At 41.5% G+C, this 26,992-nt stretch overlaps 1 protein-coding gene across 6 annotated transcripts in view; it reads left to right on the top strand.

The window, feature by feature from the left end:
- nup214 (nucleoporin 214) overlaps nt 1–21,848 on the top strand; it is a 32,727-nt gene extending 10,879 nt beyond the window's left edge. Inside the window, exons 16-37 of one of the 6 annotated variants that reach the window (XM_084382748.1) lie at nt 90–239; nt 863–1,021; nt 1,132–1,235; nt 1,321–1,500; nt 1,920–2,008; nt 2,107–2,190; nt 2,492–2,800; nt 2,932–3,099; nt 3,495–3,606; nt 6,085–6,148; nt 7,455–7,524; nt 7,671–7,755; nt 8,184–8,236; nt 8,344–9,882; nt 12,070–12,137; nt 12,250–12,424; nt 12,526–12,678; nt 14,599–14,634; nt 14,837–15,008; nt 16,731–16,876; nt 18,607–18,640; nt 21,081–21,848. In XM_084382748.1, the coding sequence (XP_084238874.1) occupies nt 90–239; nt 863–1,021; nt 1,132–1,235; nt 1,321–1,500; nt 1,920–2,008; nt 2,107–2,190; nt 2,492–2,800; nt 2,932–3,099; nt 3,495–3,606; nt 6,085–6,148; nt 7,455–7,524; nt 7,671–7,755; nt 8,184–8,236; nt 8,344–9,882; nt 12,070–12,137; nt 12,250–12,424; nt 12,526–12,678; nt 14,599–14,634; nt 14,837–15,008; nt 16,731–16,876; nt 18,607–18,640; nt 21,081–21,117 (3,987 nt within the window). In that variant the 3' untranslated portion in view covers nt 21,118–21,848. Of the gene's footprint in view, nt 1–89; nt 240–862; nt 1,022–1,131; nt 1,236–1,320; nt 1,501–1,919; nt 2,009–2,103; nt 2,191–2,491; nt 2,801–2,931; nt 3,100–3,494; nt 3,607–6,084; nt 6,149–7,454; nt 7,525–7,670; nt 7,756–8,183; nt 8,237–8,343; nt 9,889–12,069; nt 12,138–12,246; nt 12,443–12,525; nt 12,679–14,598; nt 14,635–14,836; nt 15,009–16,730; nt 16,877–18,606; nt 18,650–21,080 lie in introns of all 6 variants that reach the window. The other 5 variants (XM_084382746.1, XM_084382744.1, XM_084382745.1 and 2 more) reach the window with 5 other exon arrangements.
- The last annotated feature ends 5,144 nt before the right edge of the window (nt 21,849–26,992 follow it).

The following is a 26,992-nucleotide window of genomic DNA, read 5'->3' as shown; positions in this document are numbered from 1 at the left end:
TTGTAGTAGATGCAAACAACTTAAGAAGGGCTTAAAAAATCTAATGAAGGATTTACAAATAACTACACTTCTCATCGACTTGTCATCAGATTGCACACTTCCAGAAGGAGTTAGACGACCTGAAGGCACGAAGCTCAAGAGCCGACTTCAAGGTTGGCACCATTGAGGAGATGAAGGAGTTGAGGAAGGAGTCCGAGGACCTCCATATTTTCACTCTGGAGATTAAGGAAACAACAGAGGTAAGACCGTGGCTGCAAAACCAAAACACGTTCAGATTTTGCTTCGGCTGACCCAAATCCCTGTTAACAAATTCACACCCAGCGGCCAAATCCTACCCCCAACAGCTGCCTCCTACTCAGAATGCGATGGTCTTAGAATAACAAAGTCACTGCCGCAAGTTCATGGTGTTATGATAAATAAAAAAAGCATGTGTACCATCTTCTTCTCTTGCGGCAGGGGTAGCTAGCTAAAATGTTTAAAAATATGTAGCCTAGGTTCTGCTCGTCTCCCTGAAAAGTGTACAAAAAGTAGTATTTTGGACAGGTATTATATTATTATAATATTCTGTTCTTCACAGTATATTGACTTGTCTATTGTATATACCGTATACAGAGAAGCCTTTTTAGTCTTATCTATGTTTCCCTCAAACAGCAAAAGATTAACTTCATGTGTTGGTCTTTTTGATACATTTATTTGCAACCAATAGGCTGACAAATCTTTTAAGCCTCTATTGTTGTTTGTACTGGCAGAATTATAGTGTGTGTGTACATTATCATACATTTCTAACTGATTTGTTGATTTAGTTTAATAGTTCTGCTCTCCTTGTTGAATTAAGCCTAATTTTTCTGTTTCTGATTTGCAGTCTCTCCATGGGGACATTGGTACACTGAAGACCACCTTGCTGGAGGGCTTTGCTGGGGCAGAAGAAGCCAAAGCCCATAGTGAGCTGAGCAGGGACAGAAATTACAGACAGCTGTTGTATAAAAAACCTCTGGACCCACGCAGTGAGGAACAGCTCAAGGTAAAAAGCAGAAGTTTGCATGAATAGATGCTTTTCCTGAAGGCTTTACACAAATCGCCTAATTACTCAAAGCCTTCTGTCTATTCTATGCTATGTTTTTCTTTATTCAGGAGATTCGCAGGCTGTACCAGTATGTTTTGTTTGCTGTGGAAGATGTGAATGACGTTCTTGATGTGGAATGGGAGAAACACCTGGAGAAGAGGAAAAAGCAGAAGTAAACACAGTTATTTGAGTATTTGCTATGGAAAACATTTTGGGTCAGTTATCATTTTCTAATGAAATACTTCTCTTCTTCACAGACACATGGTCGTGCCAGGGCGTGAAGGTCTGTTCACGACACTGGCCAACAACCTGTACATAATCAACCAGGAGAAAAACCGATTGGACCAGTTGATTAAGGAACTCACCTCCCTGCGCCTCTACAACAAGACTGCCACTCCAACTATAAACCGCAATACTGCTACGGCAACAACTGCTGGGTAAGAGCTCGAAGTAGGAATGGAGGAATGAGAAAACCTTTAATGAGATAAATGAGTCTTACATGTTTAAATAGATTTTTTATTTGTTATGGGAAGAGAGACTCTGCAGTGTAGGTTTGGGAATCATAGACTTCATATTTCAAGTTAACCTTGACTTAAATGGGCTGCAATGTAAATCTAGAACAGTTTTTGAATAATTAAAACTGAATAAAATTAACTTTTGTTTTTATAACTGGATGCAATAATAGCTAAAAATATTATCGCCATAGTCCATGAATAACATTAAAATTGCACAGTTTTTTTCGGTGTTGCAGCCTTTATATGATATTGTAATTGTGTGCATCAGTACACTTCAAATAATTCTTTAAAAAGTGTCATATTTTAATATTCAAACTATTTGTTTCTGTGTGTCATGGCAGGTTGGAAAGCGAGCTTGAGAGTTTAAGGGATGCACTCCTGAAAGCCAGGCTGGACACCACCCCCCCTAAAACCAAATCCAAATCTCCAGGTATCAATCTTTGTAATATTTTTGAGATAAACATGATAAAGGCTATTCAATTTCTTTATTTCAACGTACTAACTTTATACTGTATGTTTCTCCAGCAGTCAAGATATCACCAGTTAAACAGGCCCAGCTGCGTAACTTTCTCTCAAAGGGACAGATGCCTCCTGTCCGCTCGACTGCACCAGGTACACATATCCTGCTCAGACTAATTTAACAAGTGTTGTAGGCGGGGAAATTCATCTATTTTTCCAGTCAGTAAATTTGGACTACAGAAATGTGTGGCTGCATGAAAGTTTAGAAATGTAGTTAGTCTTTACCATAAACTTTGAAACATACTTCAATGATATTCACAAATAAAACGTCAATATTCACTTGAAGAGGGTTGTTGAACAAGATTAGACTGTCTTTTAATGTAAAAATATCACCTTAAAACAGCTGTACTACATTTATTGTTAATCTAGATGTTCTTTATCCCTTCCCTTCCAGCCAACCTATCTCGCTCAGCCTTCCTTTCACCCAAATACTATGAGGACTTGGATGATGTGAGCTCTGCATCCTCCCTGTCCCAGTCCCTGGACCCTCACCCAGCTCATTTGGAGCTGGAAGAGGAAGAACTACAGCCAGAGCCTCTTCCCATGACTGTCATTCCTACAGCATTGTCCACCCCCCGCCACCCCACAGTCGTGAGGACCCCCTCTATCCAGCCAGGCTTCGGGGCCATCCAGTCCACGCCTTTGACCAAAATTCACTCAGTCCCTGGTGTGGGTTTTGGACTCAGCCCTATTGCCAGCCCTGGTGAGTAAATCATACCAACTGTTGCTATTCATCAAAGATTTGAAGCAGCATTAAAAGCTACAGGATGACTGCTTTTAAATGTCAGACATGCCACATTGCTGAACATGTTGCTCACTGTGTTGATAATTCAGTTCCAACCAATAAGATCAACCTCAGCGGGGCTGATAGCACTGCTCTCGCCACAAAGACGGTAAAACATGGAGCCCCACCAGCTGAGAGGACCATCCCTGTCACCATGCCTGCCCAGCAGGCTGCAGCCACCGCTGCTCTACGCAGGCAGATGGCCAATCAGAAGCCAGGTAGGAAGAACATGCACTCATCACCCTGCAATTGCAAATTATTATTTATCTGTTTATTTTTAAATGGTGATTAACATTAATTAAGTCATTATGGGCAACTGTGCTTAGCAAGCTGTTTGTATAATATTACATTGCTATGATTGCTATAATACACCAGGGGGAGACACAGACTTCCAAACCAAATAATGTGAAACTGGTAGCTGGAAGTCCCAACATACCTCAGACTCACTTACTAACCTGTTAGTATCAGTATAATTCAGACCAGGCTTGAATCTCAATGAAAACATTCAATTCATTGAATTACACTTGTCTGGCATGTTCTGTTTTTAATATAAACACTTGTCGTGTGTGTATGTAGGCTACATTTCTCACATATTCGTTTGCGTGTGTTCCAGCTGTTGTCAGTGCTTCCCTGACAGAGTCCACTTTGAAGACTGTTCCTCAGGTGGTCAATGTCCAGGAGCTCAAGGACAAAGGGACTCCTGTCCCTGTTGCTAATATCATGAGGTAAAGACCAAAAACTACGTAGATATTCTTTTTTTGTTGTTGTTTGTTTGAAGTTGTGTCATAAAATTGACTTCAGTCGGTGATAGTTTCTGGAGTAGACTGAGGGTGGTAAAGACAGAGCAGTGAGTATAGAAACAGTTGAGGTTTTTTCCACAAAAGTAGCATGGATTTTTTAGGATCTTTTACAGATTCATAATAAACTTTTATGGTCTCAAATGACACGAGTGCACTTAAACCATTAATTTCAATGGAAATTTAATGATTTTAACTTCCCCAAGCATGTTTTTCAGCATTATGTTCAGTAAAACAAAACGTTTTTATACTGGCCAATATCTTTCAACATATAAGCCGGTACCAATATATCTGTACTAGGTCAATATCAGCCGATCAGCCAGCTGATATATCGGTCAGGCTCTAGCTTCAGTGATATCCAGCTACATAGCAGGATGTCTTTAAATCAGTTTCCGGTGACTGAAGCTGGTTTAGAGTATGAAATCTGGCTCAGTAAACGTGTAATGAGGCAGACACAGCATGCATCCAGCCCATCATCATTGTTTTTTTGTTTTTTTTCTTTAATGAATGAGTGTATTTGTTAGCTTTGACTGCGTTCAGATTAAATGCAGTATCCCATTCCATAGTGCAAAATTAAACTATTGGAATTAGTTGTGTAATTACATAGTTACCTGGAAGGGTACTAGGACTGATTTTGACAAACTATTAAATTGTGTTACTTTGGGGGAAGGGAAGAAAAAAACACAGTAACAAATCAAATTTTTGTAGTCTGTAGGCACAGATGACACATTTAAGATGTTAGCTCCTGAGTCACCGTTCACAGATTTGCTGTTTGGTACTTCAAAGCTTCAAAGTCGAGTTACGTTTTAACTGGTTTTCATGGGTTTCACTTTGAATTGGATTGCAGTCTTTTTGGTACAGGTCACATTGTAATTGACATGGCAGATAAAGCACTTTTTATCTGTTTTATTAATCTAATCTGTCCTGTTTATTTATTTCCTGTTTAAAATTAGGCATGTTGTATAATATTTATGCCGTTCAAGCTTGTATCCACTTGGATCTATTTGTGATACAGTGAGTAGACAGTCTGTCACTGTGAGTCCTCGAGGGGTCCAGTGTTTGTTTTGAGTGTGTCTCCTCAGTATAGATTTATCAGGTCACTGACTCCACTCAATCTAAGCCAATGCACACGACTGTTAGAGGCCAGCAGTCTTTGAGGAAATCTCACATTTGCATCACAGCTTCTTTCCTGAAGCATCACATCTCTTACATATTCCCTTTATGCTCATCATTTTTTAAGTACAGTCTTTCCTATTCAGAGTTACAGATTCTGTTTTAATTTTATTTTACCTTATTAACCTCCCTTATATGAACACGATGTGTATGATCCTGTCTTTGCCACATACAGGACGGTCTGTTACACAGTACAGCTGTGGTCTGTATTGTATTATTGTGGTTCTACTCTAGCACTCTGCATTTTAAATGAAATGGTGACTGAGATGTGCTGTTTTTTGGATGTCTTGGATATGTCCATATGCTCATTGTGTGCATATTGTAAGAAGGCCTATTTATCCTTGGGGGCTGTGCAAATAGAGGTACAGCTGAAAGTCAACACTATAATCTCATATTTTATGGTTTAATTTAGAAACCAATATGCTGGATAATTCAGCCAAAACAAAAACTAATATGAATGAATTCGTCTATCTGACGGTCTGTTTTTATACCATTATCCTCTTCACTTCCCTTTCGTCATGTCTTTCATTTGGCTCTTTATTCACTCCATGATTCACAGTAGCTTGTTTGCCCGTTCCTGTCTCCTGCACCTGACTGTTTCTGCCTCACTGGGCTGTGCTCCATTTTTGTGTGTGATATTTCGGCAGGCCATCCCTCCTTGGGGCTTTTCCCAAATAAAGCCTGCTCACAATAACAAACTTGCAAAGCAAGGCATTGTGAGAGTAAGACGCTTAGAAAAAATTTAGGCTTTTCCCTGAATCCACGCTAATGTTCTCTTTATCTCTGTCGAACAGTAACTGTTCAGACTTTTCTTCAAATGGTTCCCAGTTCGATAAAGAAAACCAATTTGTTTCTGTTGTTTAACTATAACCAGAAAATCTTAAGATTTTTCAAAGTGATATGCTCCCAAGAATTTAAAGTTCCATGCACTGACAGATGTAATGTTTGAATGTTTAATTACTTAAATTTTTAGACATAAAGTGTGAAAATGTATGAAAACTTTGCCATACTATGATTATACAGGGTAGAGAAATTATATAGTTTTTAGTCCAGCCCTGCACAAAAAAGTATTTCGTAACACAGGCCAGTCTTTGTTTGCTGAAACCTAATTTTAATACACCTCAACTCTCACGTCACTAAATAGTAAGGTGTTTGTTATATTTGTTCGTGTGTGCAGAATGAAAATATCACCCGAACACTCTCTTCCTCTTCCTCTTGTGCTCTCCTTCCCAGCTCATCAGTACCAGATCCAGCGGCTCAGGTCTTTGCAACAGTTGCTTCCAACCAGGCCAAACGAGTGAGTACTATATCTGCCACTGCCAAGCTGTTCATCTTTTCGTATATTTTTTCATCAACACAGCTTTATGAACATGTACCTGTCATTTAAGTGACACATTATCCTTTAAATAGTTTTTAAATACATCTTGAATTGCTCACAATTCAAATGTTTTACAGAATTGATAAAACATGAAAATGTCAGAGTTGTCAAAATACCTGAAATATTATGAGGATATTATTTTTTGCCCATTCCAGCCACTTCTATTACATATACTTAAAGGAGCACCTGATGTGCTTTCTGATACACAGATAAATTAGTTGAAAGAAGAATGAAAACACTGACTTTCTGCAGTGGTGGAGATTTCCAAGTAGAGCTGTTTTCAATTCACATGTGATTATTTAATCAATCACTCAAAACCAAGCAAATTCAGTGTCAGTGTCCCTCTCCTCGCAACTTTAAAGAACATTCAACTTGCCAAAATTCGCAGACTGCTGATGGCTTTGCATGAGAGGAGACCCCATTAACTGCATGGGTGAGAAATGTCCCGGCTCCCTCCTATGTTGATGTTATAAATTGCAGTTGGGTGACGGGGGAACTCTTCGAACAAACGTTTAGCACTGTCCGAGCCCAAGTTCATCTTAATGGGAGTGACCTGGACATACTGATCTCCAGCCACATGTGCAAAAACACACATGCTTCTTCTTTAAAACTGCCTTAAAGATCCCCTCCACATATGTATTAAGGCATACAAAGAAATCTCTAACCTGTGACTGACATGGTTTTGGCAGAAAAAAGTATAATTACCATATTAAAATCCTTAAAATGGCACCTATAGGTTTTCCCTCATTAATAATTCCATATATATGGAAATATGCAAATATTCTTCATTTCACAAGTTGAGCTGTTGAACACAAAATGTCTCCTACATTACTGTAAAGTCCATTCTCATATCCCACTTGTGTATGCTCAATATTGGACTAGGACTGGCGTTCAGACTATTTGTGAAATCACAAATCATGCTTGTAAGACCACCTCTTAAAATCTGTTTTTTTTTTTTTTTATTGACTTCAGAGAAAATGTGAAAACAGCCCTAATGTGTCAAACTCTGCACATTTATCATTCTGCACAGTGAAGCTCAGGCATTAAACTGTAGGAACAAGAAGGAAAAAAACATTTTTTTACAGGAGCAGCATGCAAGGATTGCAGTTTATTGCACCTGCACTTTAACCTGCATAATGTTTTATTTTTTAATCTCATACATAATGTTAGGTCTGTGCAGAATTAAGCCATAATAATGACTGCCAATTTAAATCTGTCTGTGCAGAATCCTACCCAAGGTATCCAGAAGATGACCACTGAAAGTACAACCACCCCACAGACAGGCTTCGTGTTTGGTAAGGACTGGTTAGGTGTGCGTGCTTAAGTGTTTTCCCGCTTACCTGATGCTAAGATTTCTTTACACATAAACAAAACTGCACCATAGAACATTGCTGATAGGTGTGCACACATTAATTCTGGTATATAAACTTGTGTCCTTCAGGTCAACCGACCAAAACAGATGTTCCTGTGGCTCCTGCTAGCTCAGCAGATCAAAGCAACAGCAAAGGTTTCTCCTTCGCATCAGGGTGAGTCAGCTTATGTAAATGATAGTGCCATCCTAAAACATAAAAAACACACTTACTTTTTATGTTGCTTTTATTTATCACCAGGTCAAAATTAAATAAGAATATGCAAACTTTCATGTCAAAAACAAGCATTCATCAATCAAGATCTTGGTCTTTTCTCTTCCTTTAAAAGTTTGAAATATTCTTGATGACTCATCCTGCTCTTGGGGTTGTGTACATTCATTTAATTATCCAATCAGGAAGTCATTTTGAGCCAACCAACTAACCAATCCATCATATAAAACTGGGTCATTGTAGCTATTAGAGGAATATCATGTGTTGTGTACTTCTCCAGAAGAATATGGTTCATTCCTAATTTTGTAATTTCTCCCTCTTAACAACACAGAGATTTGTCACATTACAGAAACTTGTGACTTTTTCTTTCGCAGGTCCACAGGCTTCAGTTTTCCTTCAGTTTCACAGGGAGCTGGAATGTCACAAGGTAAAAACAGTACAGCAGCTCTGTATCAGATTGTTTTATGATGGTTTCAAACTTAAACACCCTCATCATATTTGTTGTTGTTTTGTTTTTTTCTTTTCTCTCTCCAGTGAAAGATGTGAGTAAATTCTCCTTTGGCGGAAATGGCAAGATGATGTTCGGCCAACCGGGAGAAGACTCATTCTCTCGTGCTCTTGGCACTGCGTCTCCCACGCTGCCTCCAAACACGTCAGCAGATAAACCCACCTCCACCACAACTGCCCTCAGGATAGAGCCACAGCCCCCGAAGACAGTTGGAGGAGAAACTCTGGGCAGCTTCTCTGGACTACGCGTGGGCCCAGGAGAAGAAGCCAAAGATTCGTCCATCAAACCCGCTGCTGCCTCATTTGCCTTTGGGGAAACTGGACTTGGTATGGGCAAGGTAGCAGCGCAGTTTAGCTTCGGTGCGGGTCTCCAAAAATCTGCAGAAGATGCAACAGGAGCCGATTTGTCCAAGGGGGCAGCAACAGGGAGTTTGTTCAAGCCTCCTGAATCAACCCCCAAGCCGGCCTTCTCTGTTCCCCAGCCTAGCTCTATTACTTCAGCTTTACCAACGTCTTTCAGCAGTCTTCTTTCGGCTCCCTCTGACCCCTCAGATGAACCAAAAGCTCCCACACAACCTTCTGAACCCACCCCGCCTCCTGAAAAAGAACCTGCTGCTGAACCTGCTGTAGAGCGAGCCAGTCCCCTTGTAGTACCTGAGCCTGTAGAGGATGCTGCCACCACAGGGACCCCAGCAGCCACACTTACAGCGCCAACACCCACACCTCCTCCAGCCGCAACTTCACCTACCCCTGACCCTCCCTCTTCCATCACCGCACCAGCAGAAGCAACCCCTCCACCACCAGCCAGTGCTGCTCCCACAGTAGAGGCCACCCCGGACAGCACCACCACCACCACCACCACCGCTGCTCCAGTGCCCACTTCAGCTGCTCCCACCCCTGCTGTAGCACCTGTCGCCCAGGTTGCTCCACCAGCGTTCCAGGTGCCCAGTTCTGACAAACCAGGTTCCATTTTTACCCAGCCTGCCCCTGCAACGACAGACAGCAGCTCCATTGAGGTAACACCAGTTATCAGCACAGTAACCCCTGCGGCTGCCACCACCTCCACCCCGACTGTTGCCGGTACAACAACTACTGCTGCTAGCACTGTGTTTGGGCAACCTGCTGCACCTCCAGCGTCCTCAGCTCCTTCAGCCCCCGCAGCCCCTGCAGCCCCAGTATCTACAGCGTTTGGCTCAGCTGGGTTCGGTGCATCAACTGGAGCTAGTTTTGGCAAGCCCGTGTTTGGCCAGGCGAGTGGCTTTGGCCAGCCGGCCAGCAACCCTGGATCAGCCAGTGGCTTTTCTTTTGGCCAGTCGGCGTTTGGAGCCAATTCTAACAGTGCAACTACTGGAGGAGGACTATTTGGTGCTGCTACTGCAAGCAATGCCAATGCCTTCTCCTTTGGCACAAGCAGTGCCAACACAGCCAGCAGCACTGGCTCAGGGCTGTTTGGACAAAGCACAGCACCAGCATTCGGCCAGAGCTCTGGATTTGGGCAAGGGTCTGTGTTTGGTAGTAACACCACCACATCCTCATCCTCAGGATTCAGCTTTGGACAGCCCTCAGGTCAGTGTGAGTCTGCACTTTCTTTCCTACTGGTTGCTATATTGTAAAATATGGTAAGATTTTGGGGCATACATTTTTTCTTTTCCATTGAATTATTAAACGTAATGTCTGTGGGACACAATAGTGGTTTGTTGACACCTAAAGGTTTGTTCTTTAGGTTTGTAAAGAATAAGATGTCCCTATCAATTTGTTTTTTCCCTGATCCTAATCCAAGAGTGTTAATGAACAAGTTTATCTGGGAGATTTTGACCCCTGAGATTAACGTGACCCGATCCACTAGAGGGAGGATGTATCACTCTGTTTGATTTGTTAGAACTACAGAAAAGCTCAGTCCCCTCTCGATTGTACAGCGGTGTCACAGAACTGAGCGTCTTCCTTCACAAAAGATCTTTGGCTGAGTACAGACACCAGCTTGCATATCAGACAGCTGAAATTACCTACCACCACCCACCTTTGTCATTTTAACCTTTAAAAGTGCCTGTCAGAGCTGGGTAAAAGTGACCAAGTGACAAGCTGCTCCCTGGATGTTTTGTACACTGCTTTTTGCTAATTATAATTAGCATCCAAGCTAGTAAGATGTGCATTTTTTCAACTCCAGTGCCAGAACTCAAGCGCAGAGTCACTCAAGCCACCTGGTTTGCACATGCACACACTAATTTTGACTTGCATATGCAGCAAAATGCTCACACTGTAGGCTGCAGCAAAGGAGAATGCTAGCAGGCTGGACAGTAAAGAAAGGATGAGATTTTGATTCAAGCCCATACCAAGCCATAAAAAAAAATGTCCAGTCGCTTAAATAGTGTAAATTGCAAAAAAGCTGAAGTAATTACCTGCTAAAAGCCTGACCAGATCTGTACTCTCTAAATCGTATAACATCAGTGTTGCTGATTATGAGGTGTTCCTTGTTTCTCAGCATGTAGCGAACAGTGTTGACAATGTTTGCCAAAACTTGCTGCAGTGCTCTCTGCCTTCACCTCTTTATCAACCCTTTACTCCCCTTTTACATCTCTGCCTCTCACTGCTATTTGGTATAGATGTAAAATATTTCCAAGATGTTCTTTTTGTCAAGTCATTCTCAGTTTTCTTGTACGTGCTATGGCATATACAAATGATAGTTTCAGTCTCATATAATGGTTAGTGCTGCACTGAACCTGTCTGCTCTGAAGCTGTGCAATAGGTTTCGGTTCACCAAATTCACACTGGAATCATTTCATACTGTTGCTATTTATAAATTGGAGATTAACACCTTCAGGCTGTCAAAGTAATGGGGTAAACAGAATTCTCAATTTCATACCAGTCAGCCAGAAAAACATGCAAGTCAGCCAGAAACGCTGTCGTCTCTCACAGCGCTGTTGTCTACGACGGCTACAAACAGTTAAAGGACCAGTGTGTAGGAATTAATGGCATCTAGTGGTGTGGTTGCAGATTGCAACCAACTGAACACCCCTTGCCTCACCCTCACCTGCGGAAGCCACAACAGACACAAAAGGCCCTTTCTAGACTGGAGTCAGTGTTTGGTTTGTTCATTCTGGGCTACTGTAGAAACATGGAGAACTCTTCAGAAGAGGACCTGCTTTATGCTCTGTAGATATAAAACAGGTCATTCTAAGGTAATGAAAACACAATGATTATTAGTTTCAGGGGAGTGCACTTAAATAAAAGTAATTGTGAATATTATATTACAGTTCTTCCCCTTAATCCCCCTAAATCTTACAGACTGGCCCTTTAGCGCATGTCTGACAACTCTCGTTATAATTTTATGTCTCCAAGGGCAGTGAACAGCCAAGGAGGCTGTGTGATAATTTCAACTCATTCAGTTGACCGGCTAATTTTGTCTGTAGTATCCTGTCACCGGGTTGAGGTGTGGTGTGGCAGTCTGAGTAAGGAGTGTGGCATGAGGGGAGTTGTCCCATTCCCAAACATTCTCTAAATTCCCAAAGCAGTATGGGAATGTGTGTGTCTCTGTGAACAGCTGATGTCAGGCACAGCTTTGTCATGTCTACAGATATTAAGGCGGGGTTCAAGTTTCCAGAGTCAGCTCATTCTGTTTTATGACTCTGTGGGAAGAAAAGGAAGCTGTACAGTGGTGACTATAAAAACAAAATTATGTGGCATCACCAGCTACATATCTAGTAGGGTAAACAGAGGATGTATCAGTCTTGAATGTCTTTCTCCTTCTTATTACAGCTTTTGGCTGCTCGTCCGGCCAGCCGGTGTTTGGCCAACAAACCAGCGGTGGGAGTTTATTTGGACAGGTATAATCCCCTTTTTTCCTACCTGGGAATATTATTGTCTTACAATGTAAAAAAAAAAAAATGTTCCCATTTTTCTGGACACATTGTATAAGTAGCATTTCTCTCGCAGCAGCAGCCATCATCTGGTGGGAGTCTGTTCGGCTCAAGTCCAGCCAATGCAGCCGGCTCAGCTGCTGGTGGAGGGTTCTTCAGTGGCCTGGGAGGTAAACCGAGCGAAGACGCTGCCAACAAGAACCCATTTGGCGCCACTGCCGCCGGCGGAGGGTTTGGGCAGCCTGCTCAGACAGGTGAACAAACTCAACAAGGTTGTTGTTACTGTTTTACAAAAGTACAGCCTTTTTAGTTTCTTTGAGAAGATACATTAATAATCTGCCAAATTCTCCTCTAGGTGCCAGCAGTCTGTTCGGGAATAGCGGTGCCAAGACCTTTGGTTTTGGACAGACGTCCTTTGGTGAGCAGAAACCTAGTGGGACGTTCAGCACTGGTGGAGGGACCGTTGCATCCCAGGGATTTGGCTCCTTCTCTTCTCCATCGAAACCAGGTATGGCAGCGGGGAATAACAGCATCTAGAGCCAGGATATTTTAACATCTACCTCGGTGAATTAAGGGAATTAAATTTCAACTAAGCCAGAGGTGGTACATGCTGGACTAACAGAGATGGGTTAAGTTTGTTTCTGCTGTGTGTTTACCATGAGTTAATTAGGCAGTTACGCTCATCTTAGTTGGAAATCAGAGGGAGTACAGTTTTATGTTTCTGTTGAGTCAGGAAAAAAGGTGTTAGGATATTTTTTTTCTTGGCATTTTGTGAGTTTATTTTGAACGTAGTGAACTCGCACACATTTCCCTGCTGAAACTAAGAGGGCATATCCCTAAATATACCCTCACCCACTCACTGAAAGTGATGCTCGCTTGCACTCTGCAGTTAATATTTTCTCAGGTGATTTATGCTGCCGACATTTTCAGACCAGACTTGTGCTGTTCATACTTCTTTGGGGAAGGGTTTAATTTTCTTAATTAGATTTGAGCACAGGGCCAAGCAATTGTAAATAGTGCTGTTATAACAACAGGATTTCCACACCCTGACCTGGTAGGGCTTGTATTAGTGATGTTTGATATCCTCTATTCTGTCATATTTGTCAGGGTCTAGCTCAGGGGCCTCTGGGTTAGTGATGTGTGAGGTTCAGTGATAGTGGCACGGCTGCGATAGAAACCCTGTGCACCTTTACATAATCGCATTTTGCACAGCAGCCGACTCTTGACATTGCTTTCTCCTTTATCATCTGAGCTACAGCAAGTGCCCTTATCTCCTCGCCCCAGCAGAGCAGAAAGTGAGGAAGCCAGACTCCAATATTACCTGCCTGAACACTGCTGATGCAACGTTACCTCTCCACACTGCTAAGTCACAGTGCGATGAGTCAGAGATAGCTTTGAATGATCTTTTTAAGCTTCATAATTTCATTTAAATGAGCGACCTATGTCTTGGATTATCACCATTTAATAGCGCTGCAGTGTTGGGGGTAAAAAAAGGGTCAATTTGTCATGCTTGGTTAGAAAATGATCCAGTTTCCTGCTACAACTTACCGTCATCTGGTTTTTGTAACAGTGAAAAGCATGTGAAGACAGCTTGAAATAAGCATTATCTGATGGTGTGCTTTGTCCTTGTTGATTTGTTATGCTTTGCTTTGTGAACAAGAGTTACTGTTTGTCAGATAAACAACATCCACGAGTTTAAGTGTCAAGTCATGCAGTTCATTTGGTCTCACTGCTTTTAAAACTGCTTTTGAATAGGACTGACATGCCAATTTGTATTCGTGTCAGTCACTGCAGCTGATTCTGTCCTCAGTAAACTTTGTGAAAATACAAAAAAAAGAGGACGCCGTCTTTCACGATTACAACTGCAAACTTGGCTCCTGTACACTCAAGCTCCAAGACTATTTGATAAGAACAAGTTAGCATGTTTTTAAGATGTAAAATGAGCTTCTTTATTTGATTTTTTTTTTTTTTTTTTCATAGTTCTTGGCAATAATCAAGTCATAGCAGTCGCAGCCATCCAAGCCATCCCTCAGCTCCACTGCGATATTGGTACCACTCGGCACACTAATGCCCTATCACTGGCCTACGTACAGGGAATGTAATCTTGTTACATTAGCTCAATCAATTATTTACTGGGGCATGCTGCTAGCCAGGCTGTAATTTCAGACCACCCTTTCTCCCTCTGCCACTCCCTCCTACCTCTGAGGCTTTGAAGTGTTCATCCAGACATTACGCTGGCACAGTGTGTTGTTCCAAAACGATAACAGACACGGTCTTAGTGAGTGTAATCACCATGCTCAACCATGAAATAATAGCGGAAATATGCTTAACAAACTCATTTTTATATCTGTTTAGATAGTAGATTTTTGGTAGTTTCCACCCTGATTCCGACCACATGCAGAATATATGTCTCTTCATATTTACACAGGAGTCCAAGCAGAACTGTTCAACCCAGGAACCCCCAGTGAGTAGAAAAATACCCCTTCACATGGAAAGGTGCAATATCCTGTGTCAATAAACAATAGTTGCACCAAACCACAGAAACATCGTTGTGTCTGACGTTTGTCATCTTTTCTTTATAGAAACTGTGCTGTAACTCCCTGTCTGTCCCGCTGCTTTCTATTACGACCCCTTTTCTAAGCACTTATCTGTTCTCCCCTCCACAGGTGGTTTTGGCAGCGCTCCGGTGTTTGGGAGTCCCCCTTCCTTTGGTAGTGCCCCAGCATTCGGTGGTGGAGCAGCGTTTGGCGCAAACGCTTCCTTCAACAGCAACATTGGCTCCTCCGCTGGTAAAGTGTTCGGAGAGGGAACAGCAGCGTCCAACATGGGCGGATTTGGGTACGAAACTTTATATGTTCTGTGAAAGGTCTGAAAAAAAGATTTACTTTTTCAGAATATATGCACACAGACATGCTTGAGACAGTGTTGTACAAAATACTGATTTTTGAACTTAAGTAGGTCAATGCAGTTGGAATATTTCAATATTTCCCAGATTTCCTGTGTGAATTTATAAGTATATTTTTGGTTTAAATGGCTCTGGCATTCAAAGCAAAATCAGTAAAAGCTTTACATGGCAAACTTTTTACACCACAGTTAGTGCATATATGCAGATTTATAAACGTGGGTACAAAAAATTGGAGATTTACTCCTTTCCCACTACCAGTCGACAACTTAAGAAACCAAGGAACAGTAGAAAGCAGCACTGAGACCAGTGATAATGTTACAGTGGTTACATTTTCCTGTCTTTTACTCGAGTCTTTTTTTCAAACCCCAAATGAACGACGTTTGAGCACTGCAAGAACAAAAGAGGATTGGAAAAGTATTTACGCACCAAAGAACTTCAATACGCATCATAGCACTGCACTGGAAAAGAGTCGAATATAAGCATGTCCCCCCGGGTTTCATGTTTCATCACTGCTGATGAGAGCTGGAGCCGTTAAACACATGTCACATACACATCCTCATTTGACCCTGGAATGAATGCAAATTGTATCTTTTTCCCATCAAAGAGAACAGCCAGATGTCAGTGTGTTTGTGAGTTTTTGTCCGGTGTGAACAGGCTTTAAGTAGTCACACAATAAACCCGACTGTCTATTTTTGGTTATAACATTGTTGCAGTCACTAAACATTTGATAACGTCAGTGTCGCCAGGCTTTTCGTACAATACAGAGGGGAGAGAGGAGCAGCAGCAGGTTTTCGCCTGCAGCGTGAAGCAGTTTTTTTTTTTTGTTTCTGTTTTTTATGAGTCTGAACATCTGTGATCTCTCGCTCAGTGCACCATCACACATAAAACAAATGCGGGGCAGCATTCAGCACATTGTTAAACACCCATCAACATCATAGTGAGGAAGTGATAAAATAAACCAAATGTAGACCGAGGGTCGGAGGCCCCATCGAAATCTTTTTTGCTTACTAAGAGAGGATGCTTTGACACAGTTTAGTTTTTTTTTTTCTTACTCCAACAGGTAAGACTGAAGGTTTAAAGTTTAAAATCGTACCTCCACATCAACTTACCAAGTGGGGAATTCTTTACAGCCCCCAGCAACTCAGCCCCATTCCAACTGAGATTTCATTTAAAGATGCAGGAGCAGGGATTATTTTATCTTTTCCCCTCCGTCCCATCATTTCCACTCTAATGATTTCTCCAGCTTTATCATCATGGTGTGTTCACAATGTGCACGTGTTTTGTTACAGTGAACGTGGCAATGAGCCCAAAACTGTGCGGGACTAGATTATTCGCCTCAGATAATCTCACTGCTGCTGCAGATTAAACTGGCCTGTTCTCTCTCTCACTCCCTCTCTGTCTGTTTTGCTTATTCTCCCTTTACTCTCCCTTGGGAGTCGATGGGCGTGGGTCCTGTTGAGGGGATTACCGCTTAAACCCCCATCTCTCAATCCTCACAAACACCATCTGACACCTTCTTCCTTACTGGCATGTTTACAGGAAACATACGCACTATAGTCATTTCTCTCTAATCTCTCTTTCTCTTGTTTTCACTTACTTTAATTCAGTAGTTGCAGTAGTGCTACATCATCGTCTGCATCTGCTTCTGTTTTCAGGTTTGCCTCACCTCCCAGCGGCCCGTCCTTTGGCGCCCTAGCCAATCAGAGCGCTCCGTCATTCGGGGGCCTGGCCCAGCAGGGCTCTGGGTTTGGAAGTCAGCCCAGCAGCTTCTCAGGCTTTGGACAGCAGCCACAGCCAGGAGGTTAGACTACGACTTCAGTTGCCCCCCCACCCCTTCTTTTTTCTCTCTCTCTATTCTTCCCACATCATCTTCAAATGTCAGCGTAGCAGCACCTCATTGAATGCTGCGAGCAACTCGGTCAACAGCTTCTTAAAACCAAACATTTATTTATTCCAGTGCAGTAATTATACTGTCAGCGTAGATGATGGTTTACTACGGAGAGTCCTAAAGGGCCATGCATGCATACATTTTATTTCCTCCGTTTTCCCGTGATAACAAGTTAATTTCATTTGTTTTCTCGAGATCTCGAGTTATTATCTCAAGTAACAACTGCCGTTTTCCCGAGATAACGGGATAATTTTCTCGAGATCTCAAGATAACGAAACTTTGTTTTCTCGAGATAACGATATAATTAATTCGAGATCTTGAGAAAAACAAAACGATAGTGTAGTATATTAAATCATTGCAGGAAACATCATTCAGTGTAACAATGTCAGAGGAGCAGGAGCATATCGATCACCGCGTCACATATCTTTTCAATCAAGGCCTGACACAGGCTGAAATAGCATTATGCCTGTGCTATTACAGATAATATATACATTAGTGTGCATAATCTAAAAAGAAGCCCTAAACAGCCACAGGTCAGACATATTATTTCCTCCGTTTTCCAGTGATAACAAGTTAATTATTATTTGTTTTCTTGACATCACAAGTTGTTTATGTCATTATCACGGAAAAAACAAGCTTTGTGATCCCAAGATAACAGGATAGACTAACCAGTTAGCATGAGAAAACAAACTGTCGTTCCTCTTCTTACTTAAAGGCCTGATGTTAAAGAGTTCAGCAGTGCCATGCCAGCATGCATACATGGCATCTTGACAAGTGTAGCAACTGACTTAAGCTGAAAATGTCACGGTCCACTGCATCTCATGAAGTTGTTTTTCATGATAAATAATCTCATTATGACATAAATAACTTGTGATCCCAATAAAGCAAATAATATAATGATTATCATGGGAAAACAGAAAGTAATATGTTTGACCCACGGTCGTTTAGGGCTTCTGTAGGTTTGGGATTAGTGAGAATTATCCTTTTTGCATTACGGTTTTACATTTTCACTGAAAAATCTCGCTGCCATATCGCAGTTTTGATAATTCTCCGACTCATCATGCGGCCCTAATTGTTACCTGAGTACCTTTACATCTGTAATGGTACTATACTGTATTTGCTCCTGCTACTGAGATGCTACAGTAGTTCATGCACTAATAAAAGTGAGCATCATTTTGACATTTTACGTGTCATCTTGACGGTTGCTGAAACATTCTGCGGCAAATCAGATTCAGAAATGTGGAATTCATGACCCAGATTTGTCAGCAGATCAGAGTTCTCTCGTCGTCTGCCTCCCACTAATTTCTGGGTGTCTTTTTTCCCCTTTTTCTCTCATTAGCTGGCTCTTTTGCAGCCTATAACGGCTCTGTTGTTAGTCATATACATACTGTACATCCGACTGTCCAGTTGCCCCTTTTGTCCATTCATCTTTCTAAACCTTCTCCGCCTCTGTCGTTCAAAGCCCCCTGGGTGGCAAAGCTTTGCCTGTGTCAGGTCACGTTGCGTACGCAGCACGCAGACAGACCCACTGATCTGCTTTGGGATTATGAGTTTTCATCTTCTGCCACACTGACAGTCATAATGTTTTATTGCTACAGAAACCAAATTAATCACTTCTTCTCCCTTTTTTTTTTTTTTTGTAGGGTTCTCTGGAGGTACCTTCGGGTCAGCAAACCAGTAAGTGAGGTCATCACATTTACTTTTAATTCTTGTCTGTCTATATGTGTGTCTGTGTGTTTGTGAGTGTGTGTGTCTACCAATGAGTAGACAGACCCATATTTCTCCCTGGCTTCACCAGTGCGCGGTGCCTGTGGTGCTTGTAGCTCACATTTTGCTTCCACAACACGACTCCCCATTGAACCTTTTCAGATTTTATACCACCGTCACCTCATCTAACCTCATTTAGTTCCTTTTCTTCCTCTTTATTCGTTTAGAGTCAGATGGAGCTTTATTGCTAATTCACTGCATTGAAATATAGAACGGTTTTTACTCTGCTTTCAACCTTAAATAAAAAGAAGCATAAATAAACAAATAAAATCTTGTTCTAACACAGTAAATACTGTACAATAATGCATATGCTGCATCATTCTGACCCCCTGTGGAAAATCGCTGTCCCTTAAACCTGCCCTGCATGATTGAACGCTCGAGCAGCACTTCCTTACTAATTGCCCTCCTGCGATTACATTTTCATCCCCATCCTACTCTCCCTCCATTTCTTTCCCTCATCCCTCCATCCCATTCTCTACCTCTCCCCTCTCCTCTGCTGCCTCTCCCACCGCTTCGCCGCTACGTGTCACATGGCAGCCAGCGTTCCCCGGGGTGTGTTCCAGTGGAATGCACTCTGAAGTGTGCAGGAGTGTGTGGAGACGCGGCTCAGCCTATTGGACACATTCACATACTGTTAATAATCCTCCTGCCTCGCTCTTTTGTTAGTTTTTCCTTCCTTCTAACAGTATGCTCAGTGGCCACGTTTACATGCACACTATTATTCTCAATATGACAATATGCCAAATGACTTGTATACAGCACATTTAGAGAGTGCAACCAATTTGGGATTTTACAGCCGTGTGCGATAGAGCCCGACTGATATAATTGGCCTGTATTAGCCTATTACCGATATATCAGTATCTGCATATACCGTATGTTGTCCAATATGTAAAGATATGAAAACTTTTTTTCAGAGATTATAATGCAGAAAAAGTAATTTATGTATTAGGGGTCGACCAATGTGGCTTTTTCAGAGCCAATACCGATTATTAGAAATCAAGGAGACTGAAAACCGATATTTGCGACCGATATTTATTCGCTGTAAAAAAACAGTGATGAAACCTAAGTACAATTTACTAAAGTACTGTTTTAAAGTACAATTTTGAGGTACTTCACTTGAGTATTTCCATTTTCTGCTACTTTATTCTTCCTCTCCACTACATTTATTTGATGAATTTAGATACTAGTTTCTTTGCAGATTCAGATTATTCAGTGTTTATACGCTGTTAATTGTGACGTGTTACCAATCAGATCTTGTTGTGGGCGGGACACTGTGGGAGAGGATGCTGCATCAGAGCCAAAGTAGCACATTTTTTTAATTAGTCTATTTTATCAGCAATCTGACGATCACCGATAACAATAATCCGGAAAACGCTGCATATCGCCCTCGAAAATCGGTCTACCGCTATTATGTTTTAGTTTTTTTTAATTTATATTATAAAGTACCAGTTAAGTAAACTGTTTCAGTGCACTGATGTCATTTTAGACAACTAAGTATATTGTTAAACCGTCAAGAAAAATATCCTGCCTTCATTATACAGTATATCTCATGTCTCGGTATCCGCATCGGCCTAAAAAATATCAAACATCCACTTGCCTGTTCACAGTCAGCTCTGTGCGTTGTCATGGATGCCTTGCACACAAACCACATAGCCACCAGTTTGAGATGCATGCCTTAAAGAAAAGCCCACATTGTATTATGAAATGTATTTTTATATTTACTGCTGCTATTGTGATGTGATTTGATGTTGTCTTTGACTTGTTGTGTCCTTCGTGCAGCTATTTTGACCCTGTCTCGGCTAGGTGTCACTTGTAAAAGAGATTTTAATCTCAGCGTGACTTCCTGAGGAAATAAAGGTTATATACATAACTGGTCGGAGGAGAAACAAACCTAATTTTAATCCTTATGACACAAGACTTTGACTGAAACCTGTTGATATCCGTCATCAGTGGAAAACGTCTTATTTTGACGCAGATAAGGAAAATGGCTCCAGCCGTCCCGATTTTCCATATTTTGACTTGATAAACAATATGTTAGTGGGGAAAATGCACAGCTCCTTGTAAATGGGAATATTAGCTGAATATTCATTTTCTGAATGATGTCCCTTCAAAATCATTTGCATTTATGTTTGAAATCTGTTGAACTTAAGAAAGCTTTTGAAAAGCCCAGAAATCCTTAGCTCCAATATTCAGCATCTTAATGACAGCACCATTACATCAATTACATCAAAAGGAAGATTTGACAGGGTTACTCGTTATAATATTATTACTACGTGTGGTGTTTAAAGCATTGAATCTCTTTTTGAATAACCTCTTCCTGCTTTGTATGTCATTGGAATTCTCCTTTCAGATCAGGTCCTCAGACATTTTCCAGTTGGAGAAGTTAATTTTATGAAACCTCCGTGAGCCGGACGTCACTGCCGCAGATCTCTCTGCAATCAAGCTCTTTGTGCCTTACAGCGGATAGAAGGACAACGGGGAAGATTGTATTAACTTTGGGTTACATAGAGTGAGTTAGAAGAAAGATTTACAAGCATTTTCTTTTTGGATAAACGTTTTTGTACATTTTAGAAAAAAACTTAAGTTTTCGTGCAGTGTGCAGTCATTTTCTCCATACTGGATTCTTATTGAAGTTCATAGAAGCAGAAGATGTGTCCTGTGGGGTGTCTGGAAAAAACAGTTTTTTTCAATGTTACTGAACGTTTTGAAAACAGTTTTATGAAATGGAAATCGCTGTGTACTTTTACACATTGATGCAGTTTACAGACTTGTCAGTTTACAGTTTTCTTGTTGTCATTCATACTCCGGTGGGGTTTTGTCTGCAGCATTTTTAAAGTCTCTGTTTCTGCACATTAAAACATGGAAATGCCAAAAAAAAAAAGCTTCTGAAAATTTCATTTTTTTCAGTCTAAAACATCGTTCAGTTACAGAATGTCAAACATGTAAGCTCATGATGAATGTACCAAAATGAAACAAACACCATATTTTCAGCTGTTATTAAAAAAAGTATTGTGGTTTGAGATAGAAAAAGTCCTGTTTTCTCTTCCTCTTTGCATTCCCACACGTGATGTATATTTTTGCGTGACAAATGTAAATTAAATGAAATTTCTCCAACAAATGATTTGTTTTCTCACAATTTTATTCGTTAAAGCAGTCGTGTTCGTGCTTCATTGATTCATTCTAGTGATTATACAAGTGTAAACAAAAGCACACATTGTTCAATCTGATTATAACGTGACTCCCAAATGTAGTGAATCATTTTTTTATAGTGGTTTCCTTTTTAAAGCCTTCAGATTTCTCCTGACAGATAATCTCAAACTATAAAAATGTTGATTTTTGTCCATTTTTTTTTTATCAAAAGCTGAAACACCTTTGACATACACTGGAAAAGCGCTTCACATCATCACAGTCGAACTAGCGTATAACTAAGCTTAGTATTTCCTTAATGGAGAGGAAGATGAAATCTGAATATTAGCCATATGAAACCAAACATTTAATTCGAGGTGGCATGAAGAATAGCATGGCAGCAAGCCTCGGGCCATGTTTAGACGGTTCACTAATTAATGCTAAGTCCCTCTTGATATGCAGCTCGTTCCTCCATCTTCAGTAAAGAATTCATTGACTCTGAGCTAAATTGGGTTGTGGGAGAATGCTGAGGGGGATCTACACCCCGTGTGTTGTGGCCACCATCTACAGTTATTTTCCCGGCTTGTGTGTGTGTGTGTGGTAGGGCGAGGGGGCACGTCACCGTCACCCTGTCCACCCTTATCTCCACCCGCCTCACACCAGACGGGTGGGAAGAGGTCCTGGTCGCTCTGAAGTGGGACGGGAATGTCAGGGTCATAAAAAAAAGTGACCTGAAGCAGCCACCTGCTCCAGTGGTCAAATCCACATTCCCCAATAGTCTTAAATAGATAGAAACTGTAGGCTGGAGCCGGACTTTTGATCCAAGTCTCAAGCAAGTCCCAAGTCATCCGTTCTTTGGGCAAGTCACTTTTTTCCCAACCTGCATTATCAGGATTTTATAAAGAGAATTGGCATCTGTATGATAATTATATAACCCTAACCCTAATAGAGACAAATACTATACCCCAAGAAAATTTAGGGTATAATCCCAAAGCACTGAGTAATTGCATAACACATTATAGAGGCTGTTTTGCACAGATATGAATACAGGTAAGCCTCGGGCACAAAAAGCTTAAAACCCACTGATCTAACCTGTTCAAAAGGTACAACGCTGAATCCAATTAGTAATAAAGGTATGGTGTGTAAGACTGGGCCACCTGCCAAGTTCATGTTTAAAACAAATGGGGGGCAGCATATCACTTGAGTAACCGCTAACTGTAGTGGCCATTTGCTAGTTATCTCAGTTAGCCTTGTCTGGACTGAGTGTTGGTGTTTACACCGCTAGCACAGGAGCTTTGGACCGGGGATAGCTGGTTAGCATGTTAGCTTCAGTAGATATCTCTACAAACTCTTGATTATTCACATTCTGTGAATAATTTTTAAACTAAAATCCTACATACTGCACCTTTAATATTTAATATAAACAATGAAATACTTTATAAACTATTTATTAACATTTACAAAGGTTTATAAACATCAGTTGCAACTTTAATCACTTCACTTTAATCACTTCTTCTTTTACAGCAATTGCTAAATAAATGGTTTATAAAGCATTTTATTGTTTGTCAACAGTGAAATAATCATCAACTAAAGTTTAATTAACTATAAATTAACCTTTAATTAATGGTTATAATTGTAAAGCGTCACCAAACATTCCCTCCAAATCACTTTTGAATGGTAAAATACTGACGTCCTGACTAAAATAAACTAAAACCACTGAACTGAAAACATAAAATCATCGCATACAAGTCATTTGAGTCTTTAACTCACGAGTTAAAGCTATGGTCTACGATTTGAAAGATTTGTTATTATTATTAACATCATTTAGATGGTGGTTATGACCCAATAGTACCACCCACGCAATGTGAAGAGTAAAAGGAACCAAAAAAATCCATTCTCTCTAGTGTCTGTAAAACTGAAAAGAAATTGACCAATAGGAACCATCCGGCCCGGATGGCTCCTATTGGATCAATTTTCCGATCCAATCCTCGCTCACTCCCCTGCTCCTGCTCACGTCTGGTCCCGACCCACTTCCGCATTTGAAACTACAAGCGGACAAGAGGTTTGTTTTGCCCTGAGCAGTTCAGCTGCCTCTGCTTGCCCCACCGACAAAGAGTCAAAGAAAGAAAGTCTGTCACTGAAAAGACACAAACCAGACATGTGAAACAAAGAGGGCTCAAACCGAGTAAACATCGGGTCATCGTTTGAACGGTGGCGAAAGGTCCGTGAAGATATGGACCCGGTGCTGATACAGCGGCGTTTCTGTTGAGCAGGTAATCTTCATCTCTATTGTGGATGTTGTGACACAGATAACTTTCATGCCGATGCTGCTTATGACTGTGAAAGCTGCCGTTAGTTTGTTTCTGTGTTATTAGACGGTGTCTGTCTCTGCAGTGTTGTCAACACTTGTTTACTTGTTCGACGGAGACGTTAGCCTCTATGCTAGCATTGTAAGCTAACAACAAGCTAACATTGCTAACATGATTACACCAAATCAGCCTATTTATTTGCTCGTGGCAGCTAAATGAAGCAGCAAGTAAGATGAATGAAGGGATGGATGAAATCCCAACGCGAAGCGGAGGGGTTTCGGATTTATTTCCGGATTTTTATCTTATTTGTCCGGATTTATTTCTCCATAACAACCTCTCGCCCGGTCACTACTCAACTGTTTTGCTAACCCTCCTCCCGGTCTTGTCCGTTTGTTTTCAACGAAGCCTTTGCTAAATCAATATGATGGATTATCATAAACGCGTTACGATGTGTGTATTTGTGTGTCTTATCTGTCACAAACAAGAGATTACGGTTTACGGACACGTTTGTGTCGCGGTCTGTGTGAGTGTGTGTCCTAGCTGCTGTCTGGTGCTACTCAGACATCAGCTGGGACACACAAAGTTGCTCTGAGACTCAAACAGGTTTGTTTTTCAGCCACAATGTGGAAGCGATCGTTGTGATGAAAGCTGGCGGCAGCATCTGTTAGTCTCTTGGCCCTCAGTAACTTTTAGAAGTGGCTAACTTAGCTGTTGTAGCTGATTACGTAGCTGTAAGGTAACGTAGCTGTAGCATGCTAATGACGTTACGCTAGCTTGGCTGTGGAGCTTAGCTGTGGACATTGTAATGACTTACAAGATTTACGTGAGTTTCAACGTGCATTGTAATAACTTTATCTGTGAATCCGACATCGTTACTCCGCATTCAAAGCTGGGCTGTATTTGGTTTCTGCCGGCTTGTTGCTCTTGGTGCTTGTTGCGGGACGTATAAAGTTCGTTGAAGAGAAAAAAAAAGCTTGTAGCCGGAGGGGGTGTGTCGCGGGACTCCGAGGGGAGAGCGATACAAGCTCGGAGGGGAGGGGTTAAGGAGCACAGAGGGGAGGGGTGTGTGTGGGGGGTGATGCTTTTTTCAAACCTTTCTCAGATCGTAGACCAGAGCTTTAAGATTGTGTCTTAAGTCATTTGTCTTCTGTCATTAAAACATCAAGTTGACTCGCGTCCACATCTCTGACTGAAGCCATTGGCTATAAATCAATTATAAATCTATGTTTTGTTTTTAATGAGGAAATTGTGTTATTTTTTGGGATTGGTCAACCAATCAGGCAAACAAAAATGTTTTCTAATTAGTTTTGTATTTTTGTCTGAACAGACGACATTATCTCAGCGATGTGTGACCAGCACCGGATCTATCTGATGTTTCAGGTAAAGATGGACACGCTGGCAGATTACAGCGGGCACACGGGCAGTTACCGAGCCCAAAGTCTGTAATGCTTTCAGCTAAAGCGGATGAGCTTATGAGATTTTCAGCACCCACTCCACAACTGGGCTGGATGAGAGCATTAAATGTTCGGGGGAGTTTTTATTTTTTATTATACTACAGATATAATAGAAATACTCCACGGTGACAGGACTTATTACTTGGTCCCCTGTGTCCCCGTTCCCGGTGATGGAAAGTGCAGGAAAGTCTCACAAACACTCGGGAAGATGACAGCTGTCTTCATGGAATCCAGATAAAAATAGCTCCACCACCCCTCCCCAACCCCCACCCTCATCCTCTGTTTTTTTTTTTCTTCTCCCACCCCCCTTAAGTGAGTGATGATTAGCAGCTCTTGAGCACATCCCGCCTCGCTTCGCTGACATATTCATCATCTCTACATGTGTCACTGCATCTTTTGGGTCTTGGGGCTCAATCTGGTCACTCGTGTGTCTCCCACACTGTACGTAACGTAGCAGCCGGTGAGTGTTTGGGAACAGTACAGCGTGTGTTTGTGAGCACCAGCTCCTCTGAAAGAGCCTGCTGCAATTTGCACTAATGGGTAATTTTGACTGCACAGATAATCCTAATCCAATAATCCACTAACAAACAGGGGAGACCTCGCCCCGCTGTTTCTCTTCTCACCGTGCTGACTGGGTGCTGCACTGCAGATCCATTTTTCGAAGGCCCCCCCACCCCCCATCTGAAGAACGGCACCTGTGGATACTCAGAGTTTGAAAGATTTAACAAGGCGTCTTTAAATTTTTTACAGGAAGATGAATAACAAGGATAAGTGAGGTCAGCAGAAAGCAGGGCAACAAAATAAGAGCCAGACCATCTGTATTCATATTACATCAAATTGATCTGTAAACATATAGATTAAGTTCAGGAGCACCAGCAGCTGTAGGGATGGTAATGTTGGTTTGTTGGTCGGTCCACCACTTTGCTTCAGACAAAAATTTGTAAACAGCTATTGGATGGATGTCCATGAAGTCTGGTAGAGATATGGATGATGCACAGAGGATGAATCATCATGACTTTGATGGTCACATTTGCATTTTTGGGTTGAAGTGTGTGACAACAACTACAGTATTGCAAGGATTGACATTAAACTTACACACGATCATTCATGGTCCCCTGAGGCTTCTCTCAGGCCAAAACACCAGTTTTAATACTTTAAAGGTGCAATATTTAAGATTTTCATGTTTTCTTATTAGCACTGGTTTACATGACACATTCAGGGTAAGGGTTGAAACAGATGCTGTCACGCAGCCCAAAAAAAGATATATGTACAAACATTCAGAGTTCAGATTGCTTCAAGATCTTAACGATGTTGCTTGGTGCCTCAAACGACATCGTGCTGCCAGGAGGGGAGAGATACTCTGAAGAGGAAGA

Source organism: Pagrus pagrus (assembly GCF_965226575.1).
Source record: "Pagrus pagrus genome assembly, chromosome: 19".
In the NCBI taxonomy this organism is placed as follows: Eukaryota; Metazoa; Chordata; class Actinopteri; order Spariformes; family Sparidae; genus Pagrus; species Pagrus pagrus.
Note: the sequence above shows the minus strand (reverse complement) of the source record. Positions and strands in the feature narration are given on the sequence as shown.